The sequence below is a fragment of the Trichogramma pretiosum genome, unplaced genomic scaffold (genome assembly GCF_000599845.2).
Source record: "Trichogramma pretiosum strain Unisexual culture from Peru unplaced genomic scaffold, Tpre_2.0 scaffold49, whole genome shotgun sequence".
Lineage (NCBI taxonomy): Eukaryota > Metazoa > Arthropoda > Insecta > Hymenoptera > Trichogrammatidae > Trichogramma > Trichogramma pretiosum.
Window position 1 is genome coordinate 943999 of NW_019640811.1, and position 18121 is coordinate 962119.

At 43.6% G+C, this 18121-nt stretch overlaps 1 protein-coding gene across 4 annotated transcripts in view; it reads left to right on the forward strand.

Annotated features, from left to right (window-relative positions):
• LOC106655832 (pleckstrin homology domain-containing family G member 5-like) overlaps window positions 1-18121 on the forward strand; it is a 115955-nt gene that overhangs the window by 70992 nt on the left and 26842 nt on the right. For all 4 annotated transcript variants that reach the window (XM_014376398.1, XM_014376400.1, XM_014376399.2 and 1 more), the window contains one exon: window positions 17762-18076. In XM_014376398.1, the coding sequence (XP_014231884.1) occupies window positions 17762-18076 (315 nt within the window). The remainder of the gene's footprint in view (window positions 1-17761; window positions 18077-18121) is intronic.

Sequence of the window (18121 nt, forward strand, 5' to 3'; positions counted from 1 at the left end):
TTGTATTATCGGTTGAACAAATTGAAAAGCGTCCTCGAGTACGTGATTTATGCCTAGCGATTTTTTGCTGTCGCACCGCAACAATGCAGAAAAAAACACCGAATTTTCTATGCAATTTATGCCCTCGAACGCAGAGGTGAAAAAGAATATCAAAGAAAAATGATTCTTGTTCCTTTTAATCAAAAAATAAGCTTAAAAGAGGCTGGTAATTTTTTTCTGTATGATCTGAAGTCTCACTACTTTTTTTATTGACTTTTTTTTATCTACTAAATACTACTGAATTTTCTGCGTAAACTGAATTTAGTTGTGAGTGAATAAGTATTGCTTCACGGCCAGGATTTCTACTAGGATAATAATCTACTAGGTTTTCAAGGTAATTAGGGAAAGGTTTAATTGACAATTGACAGTTTGAAAAATTGGTTCAACATTGATACTTGGAAAAATAAATTCATCAAATTGGTAACATTTTGAAATATTTTATTGTATTCCATAGAATTGAGGGGTATTTGTGAGAAAGATTTTCAAAAATTACATGGTATTCTCGTGTGAGTACAGAAAGGTTCATTGAAGTCAAAAAGCTCATGAAAAATCTCACGCTCCTAGGATTTATTCAAATTACGTACTTTCAATGCGAATTTTGAGATTTTAAATATTTAAGGTTAAATGCCTCGAGATGCTAACACTGCTGTACCTCGAATTCGCCAATTTGTAAACACTTGCTTACAGCAGGAATCTAGCCCCTCGCGAGCGAGGGGATCCCACGATTGCGATAGCTTCACAGCGATACTTTCCCCCTCCACCGTTGACTCACTATGCGTAGTAGTGTATTGCGATATGTGTAGGCATTTGCGTGTCATTATACCTACGTTGTGATTGCAATGAAAATGTCATTCATCCAGGCACCTATTTGCTTATTAATATATGAAAAAAACAGTTATAGGAAAGAGAAATATTACTCTAAAATCGTATCAATACAGTACATAATGGCATTACAGATGTGATATTAGAAATTGAAGTTGAATCGGAGAGTCGATAATTTTACAAAATAATTATCTCAACTCTTAAAAATGCTATGACTTGATTGTATTTTTGAAATTGACACGTTGGTATTAGTCGTTGAATGTTGGTAAATGACGTGCGACGAAATGTATTAAATTCATCTCTCTCGCTGTTATAATTCGCGAGGGAAATTCGGGAACGAAAGAGATATAACGTCGGTGTTGCTATCTCAACATCAAAAGGAAACTCGTGCACCGTGTGTAGCATAGATGGCCGAGGTGCGCTGTATAACGCACATAGAGCACACGCGATACATAAATGTAACGAGTGAGGAAATTTACGCTCGGCTGAGTCCATTCGCCGAACATTTTTCTCTCCTCCTCTCCGCGCCACTTCTTCTTCGCCTCTTCTTTTTTTTTTCGGAGCCCGGTGCTCGCTCGAACGAACGCGCGCGCCCCTTGTCATCGCCGGAAAAGAGATAAAAGAGGCGTACGTAGTATATACGTGAGCGCACTCTTACACCTTATATAGTACGTCACCCTGCAAGAGGTGTAACTTTGTCCAAAAGACGGTACGCGCTCGAGGCTCGTGTGCAGACGGTCCATATATATAATACGCGAGTCTCTCGCTTGGAGTTAAAACTGATTGACTCGGCGTACTTCGAGTACATACACGTGTGCGGCGATCCATCATCGTTCCCAAGTCGTATTTGTAAGAAGATTATACCTGCTGGGCACGATCGAGCCTATAAATACGCGCGTGCGGCTGACTCGCTCGAATGTATTGAAATTTATTCACGCATTCGTTCGAACAAACACAAATTGACACACAAAGTCGATCGACTTTTCTGAATTTCGAGCGCAAGAAAGGTACTTTTATCGCGATCATATTTTATTATTTTGTGATTAAAAGGCATCGACATTGCCGAACGTCAATAGAGAATTAATTATCGACTATATGGCTGCCATTAAACTTTGATGAGCACTTAACTTTTTAAGGATCTCAGCTTGGCGTACGAAAATCCACGCTCAGCACACCCCTCGCTTAGAAAACGACGTCTCTTATATGAGCAATTCTCTAAATGAAACGCATTTTTGGAGGTAGAATCGCGGCAAATTTTTTTTTCAATCTTCGCGGATACGGACCCCCGGGAAATGTTTTTGGGGGTCCTAGGAACATGTAACCACGTAGGAACCATTGAAATTTCAATAGTGCTTACTTTTATAGCTACTTTTGTGATTTAGAGGACGAAAAATCATGTTTTCTTGTAAATACGGATAATTACTCAATTTCTAAGTCGCTGAAAAAGTATCAAAACTCATCTAAAAAAAATAACTGACTGCTGTGTTCGATAGGAAATTTTCTCAGCTTTCCAATGGTGGTGTCAGATTTTCCGATAAGTCACACACTCACCGAGAAAGTCGCCATCAAACATGCCAAGCTAAATATCTCGAAAAACTCGGTACGGAAAAAGTGATCTTTGAGGTTTAATTTCGATTTTTCCTCGTGAAAATGAAATTTATCGAAAAATCTGACTACGCTATGAGAAAGCTGAGGAAATTTCCTATCGAAAGCATATCTTCATTTATTTTTTCAGTGGAATTACGAGCTAGTTTTGACTGTAGCGAGCCGAAAACCTCGCGACCGCGCTGAATCAGCTCAGAAACACAAAACAGCGAACAACGTGAAAAGAATTGCCATGTATAACATTGTAATTCGACTCAGAAAATAAATGAAGATATGCTTTCGATAGAAAATTTTCTCGGCTTTCTCATGGGGTAGTCAGATTTTTCGATAAATTTCATTTTCACAAGGAAAAATCAACAATTATCCAAAAAGTTCACTTTTTACGTACTGAATTTTTCGACATATTTAGCCCTCAATGTATGATGGCGATTTTTGCGGTAAAAATTGATTATTTCGGAAAATCGAATAGCACCATCGGAAAGCTGAGGAAATTTCCTATCGATTACAGTAGTCAGTTAAATTTTTCAGATGAGTTTTGATACTTTTTCAACGACTTGGAAATCGAGTAACTAGCCGCATTTACGAGAAAACATGATTTTTCGTCCTCTAAATCACAAAAGTAGCTATAAAAGTAAGCACTATTGAAATTTCAATGGTTCCTACGTGATTACATGTTCCTAAGACCCCCAAAAACATTTCCCGGGGGTCCGTATCCGCGTAGGTTGAAAAAAAAATTTGTCGCGATTCTACCTCCAAAAATGCGTTTCATTTAGAGAATTGCTCATATATGGGAAAATCTGCCAACTCCTTAATATTTAACTCGTGTCAAAGTCTATTTTTTTCAGAAGCTATTGCTGTCCTCCTCCTCCTCCTCCTTTATTGTGATCATTTGTCATAAGGAACAGTGACAAAAATACATGCCGATGGAATGAATAGTAGCGCAATAGCTTGGTTCAGTAATAAAACAGGCTATGAAATGCCTGTTTTATTACTGTTTTCGCGAAACTCGCGAAAACTATTATCAAATTGTAAAAATTTTCAAAAGTTCTAACTCGAACTCTAAATTTGTTACAAGTTAAGTTTCAATTATATATGTAAAAAATTTAAATAACAGTTTACGGAAAATTAACGTGTCAGCGGATTTTTCCATATACGTTCTTCCCTTTTTCACCTTATTTTATTCTTTTTTTTTCACCTAACTCTTCCTTTTTTTTCAGAGCCATTTTACAATATACGAGCTTTCGCACACGTGAATGAACCTGCACGTTGTACGAAGTTCAAAAAATTAACGCTTTGCGCGAGCTTGCTCGATATATATACCTGTGCAACAAACTTTGCCTTTACATACGACGGCGTCCACGGACTTTCGCATACGAGGTGTTTGTTCAATGTAACGCTATATTTGGTGGCTTGCTGTATCAAAATAATTTTACAAATCGATCTACTTCTTGTCGTTATGATCCAACGATCGATTGTTTCAAAAATTAAATTTGTTTTTAAGATGATACTGATCGACACTCGCGCCGCGTTTAAAAATCTGTGGACTACGTCGTATGCGCACGCACACTATCCACGAGTACGCTATGGAGTATTTAATACGGTATACTTTTCGAAAAGTTTTCTGCCTCGCTTCAATCATCGCAAGTACGTTCCGCGTACACCTTCTCAGTAAATTCGGCTCGAAAAGCCAGAGCAGTTGTACTTCATAATTCGCATGTATAATATACGCACCAATTGAAGGAGATTTACGAACTGCGGGAAAAGCCATATCGTCCGCGCGCGCGCCCTTAAATGCGTTATTCGTATAATCTCATCCCTCTCTCTCTCTCTTTCTCTCTCGCTGACGAGCCCGCTTGATAAAGTAAAGGTAGGTCGTAAAGCTCCGCATGAAAACAGACGTACCTTTTGGCCCATATATATAGCCGAGGCTCTGACGCGTGTGCGCACTCTACACATGCGGCGCTTCTTCGTGCTTATACGTGTGCATATACATACGCTGGGAGCACACCACGAAACTCTCGTAAAACTTTGGAGCTCGGGCTCTTTTTCTGGTTTCTCGTGTGTGTATATGGCACTGTATGCGTAGCAGCGCTATACAGTAGTAGCGCGGAGTATATAAGAGAGCTACGGACGAAATGTATACGTGTCGTACTCGTTTTATGTATAGCTAGCTCGAGCTCTCTCTCTTTCTCTCGATGCGGCAGCTTCCAGCAGCACTCGGCGTAATGCACACACGTATACACTCTGCGCCGATGTGTAATAGTCACGCATATATATTATACAGAGTTCAATTTCTGTCCCTTCCACTCCGAACGCTGCACGAGCATACACTACCGACGAGAATAAAATGTTGGCGATTAAATCCGCATCCGCAAAACGTATTATATATTTCCCGTTTTATTATTAATCCTTATGTGTTCGCGGAGTACATCCGCGCGCGTGTACGTATATGATAAAAGCTCGGCCAGTGCATAGTGGGCGATATTATACGATAATGCTCGCGCGCACGTAACAGCTCCAACCGTTAAACTTTTGGAACTTTGTAGTAGTGCGCGCGCGCGCGCTCGTGTGTTATATTATCCCGAAGCGTATACACATCGTACGTGTATACTTACTATACCACGAGCAGATAAAAATTAGAAAACACGAGCCCGGGAGAGGCGCAAAGGTATAATGTAGATGGTATACTTTGGGAGCCGCGCGCTGCCACGCATTAAAGCCGAACGCGCTGGAACTCCGAGTCCCAGATGCGTGTTTCGGCAACGGCTATATCTTTCAATTTCTTTTTATTATTATCATTATTTTTCCACCAAGATAAATACAGAAGCCTCTCGCGCTAGCTCTGCGACTGGCTGCGGCCGTATTATACGAGTCAACTCGCTCGCTGTATCTATACTCTGCGTGGATGGCGTGACTAGAGCACGATTCGACTTTCACTTTTTTTTGATTCGTATGCATTACTTTCTCCTTTATACGTAAAGGAAAAAACTGAAACTTTATGAATGTTTTGTACGATTTTTATACGTTTTTAAACGATATTAATTTTAAACATTATTGCTTCTTTATAAATATATTTTATCAAGCTTTGTTGTTTATTTCATGCATTGTACAAAAATGAAATGTTAATATTTGATCAACTTTTTATAAAATATTCATAAAATAGCAATAATTTTTAACATTTATATCGTCCTACAAACACGTAAAAACAATGAAAATCAGATCGCTCGGCCGCGACTGCGATTGATGCGATCGGCCATGTGCTCGGTACACGTACATACACTGAGATAAGAATTTCTTAATAGTTAAGAGATATCTTAACAGTTAAGAAATATCTTAATAGTTAAGAAATATCTTAATAGTTAGAATATACCTATATGGGATATTCTAATTGTAAAGATCGTTTTTAACTGTTAAGAAATTCTTCTCTCAGTGTACCGCGCATCGACTCCGAAACATTGTGCTCATAACTATAATAATGGGTGTATTGATCGACTTGGAATGCATCGGACCCCGCAGTAACGGAACAGCAGTCCAACGCATAGTTACACACGCAACGGTGAAAGTGACCCAACGCTTGAGGCGTCGGCGTAGCTAAGAGTCATGCATCCTTGTCTCTTTTACGACCATGTGCTCGCTCAGCCAATCGTGAAAGTATATAGTCTAACACTGTAGGCGTAGGTGTCGGGTTGCATCTTTTTTTTCTTTTTCTCGACCATGTGCGTGTCTGTGCGTCTGCCTTTCCATCGCCTCGTGTTGGTTCGAGCACTGTGTTTTATATTTCAATATAAATTGTGACGTAGACAGTTAAAAGTGAGTGTAACAGAAAGTGAAAAAAAAAGTTTTTTCGTAAATTATAAGCATGTGTGATTGCAACGATGCAATTTTGGATAACCTCCACGAAGTGGAAAGATTGAAGAGAATACGAGACAGCATGGATTGGAATATCCAACACGAGCGATACGGATTTCTCTGGAAACTCTATGCCGTAATCAGAGACTGGGAGGGGCCCCGTCCGCTGAATCTAAAAAACCTTCTGCGACACGACGAGATCGAGCTTCTTCTCCGCGATGCCATTGTTTTCCACCACGATCACGACCACGTCCGAGAAGACGTCATCATAGGAGTGCAATTTATCAGGTGCGTGGCTCGCACCGGTTACAGAGACGAGCCCGAGATCGACGAGTACGGCGAGCCCTGCCTGGATCGCAGCACGCCGCTGCATTACGCCGTTGCGCAGGGTCGACTCAACTGCGCCCGCGAGCTGTTTACGATTTACGATAGATTCGATCTGAATTACACGAACGACGCCGGCCTGTCGCATTTCTACGCGGCGTGCGCATCGAACTACGAGTACGCCGTGCTGCGTTTCATCGAGCTCTGGCGGACGCCGAATTATCCCGACAACAACAAAGCCGGCGACAGGCCGCTACAAACGAGCCTGAAAGCGCGCAGACTGAACATAGCCGCGTTGCTGCTGATGCGAGGCGCCGATCCGAACTTGGCCAATCGGGAGGGACTGACTGCTCTGCACACCATTTGCCACAGAGGCAGCAACGACGACTTCGCGGAGAGATTTTTCGACATCTGCGCGGGTATGCGTCTGTGGGTGGGGATAAACCTACTGGATAACGAGGGCAACACGCCGCTGCACCATGCCGTGCTCTCCGGCTGCCGAACGTCCGCTCGAGCCCTCCTGAGAAGAGGGGCTGATCCGAATATCATCAACTCGTACCAATTGACTCCGCTGCACTTGATCTGCGATAACGGAGAGGACGGAACCGACATGCTGCAGCTATTTTTCGATTGCTGCTACCAAAATCGCCAGATACTGCACTGCAACGTGCAGGACTATCAGAGCAGAACACCGCTGCACTACGCCGTGGAGGGCAACCATCATCGGAGCGCGTTGATCGCGATGCTGCTGAGAGCAGGCGCCGATCCGAACTACGCGGACAGCGAGGGTCTCACGCCTCTGCACATCGTCTGCAAGAGCGACGCGTCGCGGAGCTGGAAGAAAACCGTGTACCTGTTGAAGCTGCTGTTCGAGACCTCCGACGAAATGGGTCGTCCGGTATTCGTCAACGCGCAGGACAACATGGGCAACACGCCGCTGCATTTCGCCATCAACCGAATGCAGCCGAACTTGATCAGGTATCTGCTGTGGAGAGGCGCCAGTCCCGACGTGGCCAACGGAGAGGGGGTGACGGCACTGCACTACGCTCTCGACCGACGCCACGATCCCGAGAGAGACTCGGTGGGAATCCGGATCGCGAAGAACAACCGCTTGAAGATCATTGAATTGCTGATAAAGATGGGCCGCGCTGATCCGATGGCCCGCAGCCGCGACAGATCGACGCCTCTGCATCTGATCGGCGCGAGGCCCTGCGACGAGTACGGCCTGACGCTGCGCTTCTTGCGGCTTTGCCAGGACGCGGGACTGGAGCTGGACGTCAACGCCCGCAACGACCGGGGCAACACGGCGCTGCACGTGGCCGTCAACTGGCGCAACAGGACGACCGTGGACCTACTGCTGGCGCAGGGCGCCGATCCCAATTACACCAACGCCGAGGGCTCGATGGCTCTGCACTGCGTCGCGCACAAACGCGACGACAACGTCGACTTGGCCCGGGCGCTCTGCGAGCTCGGCGAGAGCTTCGGCCAGCCGGTGCGCGTCGACGCGCGCAACAAGAACGGCTGGACGCCGCTACATGTCGCACTCATGCACGGCAACATCGGGCTCGCGGAGTTTCTGCTGAGGCGCGGCGCCGATCCCAACGCCCGCGACTCGTACCTGCTGACGCCTCTGCACCTCATGTGCCAGTTTTACTACGACGACCACAAGCCGGAGGTATTTTTCGGCGTCTGCGACGACTTACGGAAGCGAGTGCGGCTCGACGAGCGGGACAGGCGGGGCTGGACGCCGCTGCAACTGGCCGTGGCGTGTCTCTTGCCGCGGATGATAGGCGCCCTCCTGGTGCGCGGCGCCGATCTATCCGGCTTCGTTTTCCCAACCGAGGCGGACTTCGATTGGTACGGCGCCGCGTGGAAAACCGAACTGTCGTCGCGCGCCACCAGCTGCATCGAGCAACTGCAGAAAGGAGGATACGAGCTGGCTCAAAGCGATGTCCTGACGCTCACGAGATACGTGCTAAAACGGACCTTGATAAATACCGATCCGCAGACGGGCCGTTTGGAAAACAGTTTGGAAAACATTTTGGTACAGCAACCATTGGAAGGAAATCATAACATGTCCGAGACCGTTTACGAAAGTTATGAATCGAACGAAAATTACTGAATGTACTCATGGACTACGATAGTCAACATTACACGTTCATCGGGGCAGAATAATTAACGAAGGAAGCTGTAAACTAAAATGATTTAATGTAATATAAAATTATAAAATGTAAACTAAATTGTAAATAATAATAATAATAATAATAATAATCATGAGCATACAACAAATGGAGATTTGTTTGTGGTGTATTTGTTATTGAAAGCTAAAGCTCGTGTGAGCTAATGACATTATGTATAAGAAATAGAATAATAATTAATAATAAAATAATAATAAATAATAGAATCATAATGATAATTGATTCAATAATTTGCTTGGATTTTTATTTTTGTGTTTGAATTTTATTTCAGTTTTATTTACAAAAAAAAAATCATAAAAAAGTTTCGCACCCTACAGCTGTTTCTTCATTACTTTTACTTAATTTTGCCGAGAAGTACATAAGACGCGGTAGCAGTGCATAAGCATCGATTAAACCCAAAGTTTATTAATTATCTCAAATTCTACCTTATACCGTCGCGAGAACTGCAGGTACCGCGTTGTATACCGAACTCGTATTTTTTTTTCTTCTTTTTTAATTTCGCGTTACAAGATCCTCGAACGCGCGCGAGCGAGGCAATTCTTTTTTACCCCGAGACATGACCCGTCGGCTTTATATTGTTTATCGTGTTTTTTCTTCCTCTAAATATTTCGCCCGTACATAAAGTAACAACAAGTTATGTACGCTACGCCGCGTCGCTACATAATTATATAAGTTTACGACGACGACGACGACGACGACGGTGATGATCTTGGCGAGCGGGCGGGCGAGAAGGCGTATAAGTTGATGAAGGTGGCCTGTAAACTCTTATACGCGCGCGGCGATGCGTTTATATTACGCGCGATATAATGTATCATATACTTGGACGCGCGCGACGCGAGTGCATCGTCGTCAGGTGCGTTACGCAGAGGCGTCATTATATTATCGTCCAAAACTCAATGGCCGAATCGCCGGACATGATTCTTCTCTCGGGGACAGTTACACTCTGTGGCAGGATTTACGATGCAATATGATATTTTAATTACCTCCCATCTGCGAGTCTTTTTTCGTACGACACTTTCGTGGCTATTTTATTTTGATTTCATTTTTCTTTCGTTCGCTTTTTGCCCAACCTCGGGTGGGTCGTTTAAGATAAATCTCTGTAAGAACAAACATGAATGCAGCAACAACAAAAACAACAACACTAACAACAACGATGTACCAGGTACTCGACACGTGCGATGAGGGATTCAACTCCTTCCTCCTTTTATCGCCGTGCGCGCGCGAACCGAGAAAACACCTTTTACTTGGGTGCACACATTTAAATATATCGCAGCTGCTCGACGCGATCGCCAAGTTTCTTCAATTTATTCGCTCGAGTAAGATTGTGAGTTACATACCCGCACACTTGCACGCGCGAGAGCTCGAAACGCGTTTAACTTTGAGTTCGCCGCGATTAGAATCGCGTAAAAGCGTAATTGCGCTCATCTCGCTGTATCAGCTGTATCGCTTCTACTCCGTTTATCGGGCGTATGCATCGTTGCATCGCCGATGAAGATCGAATAAATAAATAAATCGTAATCGATGAGCGATTATTTCGAAGCGAGCTGACGCGACGACGCAGCGACGCGAGTACCTTTCGCTTAAGTAGCGTCTTTGTTATATATAATGTATTTGAACATTTAAGTAGCTAGCACGGCGTAATAAACTGACGCTTCTCACTTATACTGCCGCTGCTGCTGCTGCTGCTGCTGCTGCTTAATAATGGAATTCAATTTTACATGTAGAGAGGTCTGTACACGTTCGTGTATACGTGTATACAGGCAAGGTTCGGCATCTACGTTGCCTTCGCGCGCGGGCACAAGGCGAGCATTAAAGGCGCGTATAGAGGTATATGTATACTCCACTGCTGCAGGTACGCAAGGGGATAAAGTCGAGCTTCGGTCGGGCACGTAGCGGCTCGAGAGAGCAATATTATATATAGGTATAGCGACGCGTGCATTTACGGTGCAGCTCGGCATTCTCGAGCGCGCGACGTCGTGCTCGGTCGCGTGTTATTGCTATTATCTTTATTACTATACGTACTGTCTACGCTTTTTATCGATGCTTTACGATCGAGACCACCTTTTAACGATACAATTGTTATATATTTATAACCAATGTGTTTTGTGCGCTCTGCGTTGGTTTTTATATGCACTTGGTTAATTCAGGATGTATATAAAATGTATCGAGCGCGTCGTCGTACATGACGCGTTCGCTTTTACTCTGATTCACTCGGTCGAGTTCGTTTGATCGACCAGTCGTGCCGTGTCTCGTTGAATTTTCCACGGGAAATTTCAGGACCTCGATTGCGTTCGCTCTGGTAGAAATGCTCGATAATCAAAAAGAGATAATTTATAATGTTTTTGAGCGTATAAACATTATTTGGCTTGTTTTTGGCGATTTTTCTGTTAAAATTATGTTACGAATATTAAACACATTTTAAGTGACCTAATCATGACAATCAAACTGTTTCAAAAAATTTTGACTAGTTTTCAACTATTTTAAGCTTCCGCCGCTAGGTGGCGAGTACTTTTATCTACAAATCTGCAAGTGTCAAAGTAGAGATAATCGTATAAGTGCCAGCATGATTTGGTGCATGCATTTGATTGACCATACGTCGACTCGATTTTTTTTCAGTTATTGGTGGCTACGTAATGCTTCACGTTTTATCAGACATTGGTTGTCGTTGGCAATCACTCAACTTTTTCTGATTTGGGACCTGCAATTTTTCTCATGGCTTTGCACTCAGCAACCGGTATACCGTCGACCCCTATTTCTCTCTGTAACAAATAATGCTTCGGGTCCTACTAACACACTCGCGTGTACGCACGAGAAAAGTTGGCCATCGTACTTAAGTTACGATGTACGTAGTAAAGTACATAGAGTATATGTTACATGTAAACAAGCGTGCAGTGTGTACATGTGTGTGTGTGTGCGCGCATGCAAGCAGCAAAAGTTATACACCATGGGTCGGCGCGATGACGTCCAAGACACACGGGACGCTTGCGAAAGCTGCAAGTTTGCCAGCGCACCGAAATTTCGCTAACTCGACACACCGAGCTTGTCGTAGGCATGGAGCTTTTGAAAAATGATCGTTGCGGGCGCTGTCGTGTAATATCAAGTATTTAAATTTACAAACTCGGTTCGCGTAACTTTATATAAAAACGAAGAATAGCGAAAAATCAATGAATCTCTTACGATTAATTATTGCAACCTTTAGCTACCGTTACCTTTCATACGTAATTCCAGACTTGTATATGCAGCACATTACTGGACTCTGCGATCGCTCCTATATAAACGCGCGGTAGCAGCAAGAGGGAGAGATAGCATAAACCAGCGCAACATTAATCATCGAGTCTCTCTGTCGTCGAGCTTTGTGCGGTGCGCGACACGCTTCTTCCTCGACGCGCACAATATACACCTACATACGTATACCGCAACAGCGACAAGGTGCACACAAGCCCTGTTTCTCTTTCTCTCTCTCTCGCCTAAAAGATCGATATGGAGTCTATTTTTCTTGCTCTCCTCCTCCTCCTCCCTCTCTCTCTCTGCCTCTCGCTCGCTCGCCTCACTCACTCACTTGGCGTGCTGTAAAAAGGCCATTGTTCTCTCTTTCCCTCTGGCCCCGGCAAAACCCACGCAACTGCAACACTTTATTCAGTAAAGCTCGGCGGAGTTGCTGCTGCTGCTGCTGCTTGTACGAGGTTTAGATATATAGCGCAGCGTCGGTGGCGGTATATAGCAGTAGTTGTGTGGTCGCTAGTGGCTAGGGCCAAGTGGGATTTCGAGAGAGCTGTGAACTTTGTTGTTTTTTTTTTCTCCGCTTTTTTCTCTGTACCTCGTTCAACCTGCCGCGCTTGTTCTTTTTTTTTTCCCCCTCACGAGTGTGTAAAAATCACAAGTAGTACCCGCAGAGAGAGAGAGAGAGCGGCTTGTGCACGCGTGGATCTCTCGAAAGAGAAAAGTGTTGGAAAACAAGATGTTTACAAACTTGATACAATGTGTTTCTCGTAGCTGGAATTGACTAGTTTGATCACGAAAAGTCGGTTTTTGCTATACAACACGATTGTTTCGAACGCGCGGCGCAGGATACGCCCGTGGCTGGTTAAAACATTCTGTTTTTCTCTCGCTCTATCTCTCTACACTTTCTTTTCGCAACGAATTATTAAAATCCATTTGAATGAATATTTCAATGAATCTGGGCGGGAATATTTTATACGGAACGAAATTATTAATCCACCTATTAAGCCTGTTATTATTCACAAAGTATGAATTAGCTTGAATAATTGATCGTTATTCGTCGCTAATTATTTATTGCCTATAAGCAGAGATTTAATTAAGCTTGAGATCCGTGAAAAACGGAATTAAAAATATCTCGGAAAAATTGTGCGCAAAACGAATGAAGTGTAAAGAGATTCGTTCGCAATCGCTATTTCTATATTACTTTTGAAAAAAGAATAATTTATTCAAAATGTTATTATTGACAGACGCGATGGCAGAAACAAGCTTCGTGAAGCTTCGTAATTTTTTTTTGCTTGCCTCGACTTAATTCCAATTTAGTCAATTTGTAAGTTTCATTCATTATTTTTTTTTTCACCGTCAACTTCTTCTTCGTTCCCGTCCCGAGAGCTATCGCGGGCGCGCGCGTTATTTTAACGCAAATATTGAAAAGTGAGAAAGTTCTGGGCATTTTTCGCCTCGCAGTCCATATCTATCTCTCTGTTGGCTTTCGCGAGCTGCCATCGTGACGTAAACATCGAGTTTTTTTCTATATATTATTATATATACCGAGCGAGTTTTCGTCTCGGTCTTTTTGTGCTTTTCGCGCGCGAAAAGTTGGCGCGCTTGGGTGCTCGCGTGCGAGTGCCGTGTGCAATGTGTACGTCGAAGCGCGCCACTGGCATTTCCGCGCGCTTCGCTCTCGCAGCTTCGATTTGCACCACCTGTTTTTCCTTGTGAATAGCGACTCTGACGAAAAAAAAACGCGAAGGATTGATCTTTTCTTCTGCGTTTACTTTTACGCAAATGTCGATAATCTACGACTCGACTTTTTGAAGTTAAAATATTCCATTTCCCCGAGTTTGTGCATAATTTTTTCAATATTCTTCGAACTTTGGCGCACGAGTCGATGAATATACAAATTGTTGAAAAAAAAAATTCAAGTGGTTTATACAATTAAAATATTTTTGTAAGAGAGTGACGCATGTGTGAATTAATGCACGCGCGGAGAAATACTTCGACACAAAAAACCAACGGTCGCTTTGTGCTGCGTTACACTGGCTGCAGCGAACCACCTTTTAGACCTGCTTATGAAGCCGAGTCACAAAAAAAAACAACAACGGCAACAACGCGGCAACAACAATGACAGCCAAAGGAAAATAGGGGTTGGGTTTGCGGGGGGACTAGGTGGAAAACAACTCGAACTCTCTCAGGCTCCAAAGGAGAAAAAAAATATAATGTATATAAAACAACGACACGTCATTAAAATAAAGATGCATGAGAATAATAAAAAAAAAAAAAAAAACGAAGGAGAAAATAGCAAAGAAAAATGTAAAAGTCAGCGTAGCGCGCGGGACAGGCGCAGAGGAAATATTTCGACGGTTCGTCGAGGTGGTTGCATAGACAGCAAAATAGTAACGAATGTGCTTTGTTCGCGTCTTCCTTGCGCGCAGCAAAAATCGATGTTCTTCGAAAGAGCTCTCTCAATCTCTACAGGGGCACGTCCATATAATACACACACCGATGAGCAAAGTAACAAAAAAAAAAAAAAGGGAAAGAGAGAGAGGGAGCTGGAGGCAAATGTTCGTTGATAATGGTTTTTTCCTTTTTTCCTTCACTTCAGTTTTTTGTACATCGTTTTGTCCCGGCTGAAACGGCATTTGCTTAAATGAATATTTATAGCCACGAGAGCGAGAGAGATAGATTATACAGTAATATCGTATACATAACGCCAGACATAGTTTTGAAGAAAGTCATTTGTTTATATACGTCTGTAATATCGGTTCGCAGATGGCCTAGTTTTAACAGCAACATATCGACACACACACAGACGTTCGTTCGTACATCGTAACAATTATTGTTGAACGCGTGTTTATACGCAAAATTCAAAACCAACGTTACACGTGTACGGCGAAGCTGTAGCGGTTTCGCACAATACTTGAATATCTATTTATTATAATACATATATAACATAAAGTCCGCTTCGTATACAAAAAGCGAGCGAGCGAGTCTCTATACAAGCGAAACACAACATACCCACAGCTCTCATAATTTTGCGCACTTATTATCATGAAGCTTTCTCTGAACACGGGGTTCTCTCGTACATATGCACTACGAGGAAACCTCAAGCGCGCGCAAGGCAAAAGGGCACCACCACCGCCGCCGCCGTGGCTGCAGTGGTGCAACCGTATATTGGCCTCGCTTTGCATGCCTCTCGTGTAAACTGCTGCTGCATACACACACACACTACATATCTCTCTCTGTGGCTCTGGTCTATAGCTGCGTAGTGCGGTATATACCTAAAGCTCTACTCCAACTGCTAATTCCGCAGCCTATAGAGCACGAGCTCCGCGCAGTGTATATAACAAGCCATGCGCGCGAGCCACACTATGCGCAGTGGTACAGAGAGCTGTATATAAACGGTTTAAATGCCTCCACTATCCACTGCTATACTAATGCCGATCGTGTGCCGCCTTCAAAGTCTGCTGCTGCCGCTGCATTACGCGCTGCAGTGATCAAATGCGCAAATTCACATGATGCTCGTGTAATACATTATATGTGGAAGCTCGACTCGAGCTCGACGTCACATTGTCATCGTCGATTGTTACGTCCTGCACAATGCGTGTACATGCCGTATATGACGAAAATCATTTCGTTTCTTACCGCTGCCGTTGTTTTACAATGGCATTTAGAAGGCGATCCTCGAGCTTCGTTAATATAATCTCGTCGAGCTGCACTCGAGTCTCGATACGCATAGGGCGAGCTTCGAGTTCGATTATTCGCGTGCGCAAATCGATATGCATATAAGCTCGCAAATGAATGAATTTGATACTGCGAGCTGTGTATGTACATGTGAGGATCGTGTTTGGTGTCAAAGGGTTACAGGATTGATCCACTCGTGCTTGCGCTGCGGTTGATAAAGCACAACGCATTTGCACGCGCCGACGTGCCCGTGAATATAGCATGTAATAATTGGATTTAATACTTTTGAAATTAAGCTCGTTAGAATCGCTTGTATTTTCCCGAGTTTTAAGTTATTGTTTATATAAAACTCTCGTCTCGATAATAACAAAAGACAATTTGTGAGCCATTCGGCCAATTGGCCCGGAATTGTTCACGAGTTTCAAGAGCTCTCGAACCAAACATTTTGCGAAGAAAAGAGCATGGTAACACGTACACACGATGTACTATGTGCGTGGCAATGAAAATTCGAATCGTGAGAATTGTTCGACGGAGGACATCATGCATGTAACGCATAGTCAGCCGGGAACCGGCAAAAAAAAAAAAGATAAAGAGAGAAGAGAAGAAAATTTCTCTTGTCAATTTTTCCCGTGCAAAATTTCGTACGCGCCGCGTTGTCGCTCGTGTAGCGAAAAACACGAGGGCGGCGCAATTTTTTCAATCTAGCTCGTACCTGCGATGCGTGCGCGCGTGCGTGCCACTTTCTTTTATACGCAGGCTACAAATGCGAGTTAAAGGGAATCTGTATTAGAGAACGTAATTATTACTTTGTTCCTGCGCTGAAAAGTGGCCCTGTTCGTTCTTTTTTCAACTCTTTCTCTCTCTCTCTTGCGTGCGACAAAATGAAAGTTGTTCGAGTCAAAAGTTCTGCTCTTGCTGCTGCTGCTATAACGTATAATATGTACTATATAGATGCCGAGAAAAGAGATCTTTTGGATCAAGCAAATTTTTTTCACTTTATTCTATGAACTCTTTCATTTGAATTTTATTTCATTTTGTTTTATTTTTCTTTTCTGTTTTTCATTTTTGCGCTAGACTCCTCTGCGCGCACGCATCGAGCTACCCTCGTGCATAACGCAGCTTTCAATAGCATATACTCAATGGCGAAGCTCGCAAAATTAATAGTAATAGCCTCGATATGGCCATGATGCGTTTTTTAAAAATTTTTCTACGCTCGATCGTGAAATCAATTTACAGGTATACGTAGGCAGGCTGTGCATTGCTGCTACTGCTGCCTGATTCACGAACGCGCATTTTGAATAAAATATTTGTATTCATCGATTATCGATACTTCCACTTTGATAAATAGATTCCCGATGTATCATAAAAAATGTACTCACGTCGAACGAGTTATAATCGTGTTTTTTTCCTCTTTTTTTCTCTCCGTCGTTCTCTCTCTCTCTCTCTTTTCAAACTATATCAAAAAGAAAAAAAAAGGCAAAAGAGTAGTGTACGTACACACACGTACATATACGGAATCTCGCATTTTGTATTTTACGAATAAAACGACGTTTGAAACCTCCGCAGAGCATTATATATCCTCGCGCGCGCATAAAAAGAAAATCACCATATTTTCATTGACTCGGAGTTGTCGATCAGCGACACGCACGCACGCACACCCACACGATGTTTTTCGATCCCATGCGCACAGCCGCTACTTTTCCTCTCGTTCTCTTTTCCTTCTCTTTATTTTTTTTTTTTTTTTTTTTTNACGAGCTCTCTGATAGAATACGGCCACGTATCGCCGGGGTAATACCGTATGTGCGCTCGCGGCCTACTTTTCATCTCCGCAACGCTAAAAAAAAAAAAAAAAAAAGAAAAGGGAGTCTCTACCGCGACTGTTCCTTTTGAAATCCACCGTAAGTGTGTGTGTGTGACTTTGGCGCGCGATGTGAAAATTTACTCCCTCTCTTTCATCGACGCGTAATTTTCTCTCGAACGAACACCATTTGTAACGTTGGATTTTTTTTCTCCTTTTGTTGCAGGTGCGCTCGCGATCGTTGACGCAGCTGGACGCGCTCGGCTCGAGCATGCTCGACGCCGGTGCCGAGCAGCAGACGCTCGGCAGTGGATCGTCCTCGTCGTCGTCGCCGCAGCAGCAGCAGCAGCCGCAGCAGCAGCGGCAACAGGCCCAGCAGAGTCCACACCATCATCATCATCAGCTGCATCATCATCACTCGCAAACCTTCGGCGAGCCCGCGTCGTCGTCGTCGTCGACTCGCTTCCTGGTACCGAGCGCCGCGTCGGCCGACGGCACGGGTCGACCCAACAGGACCAGACACAAATTGTCCAGATCCCAAGTGAGTTTATCGACTTTCGCTATATTTTTTCACCTTCTTCCTCGA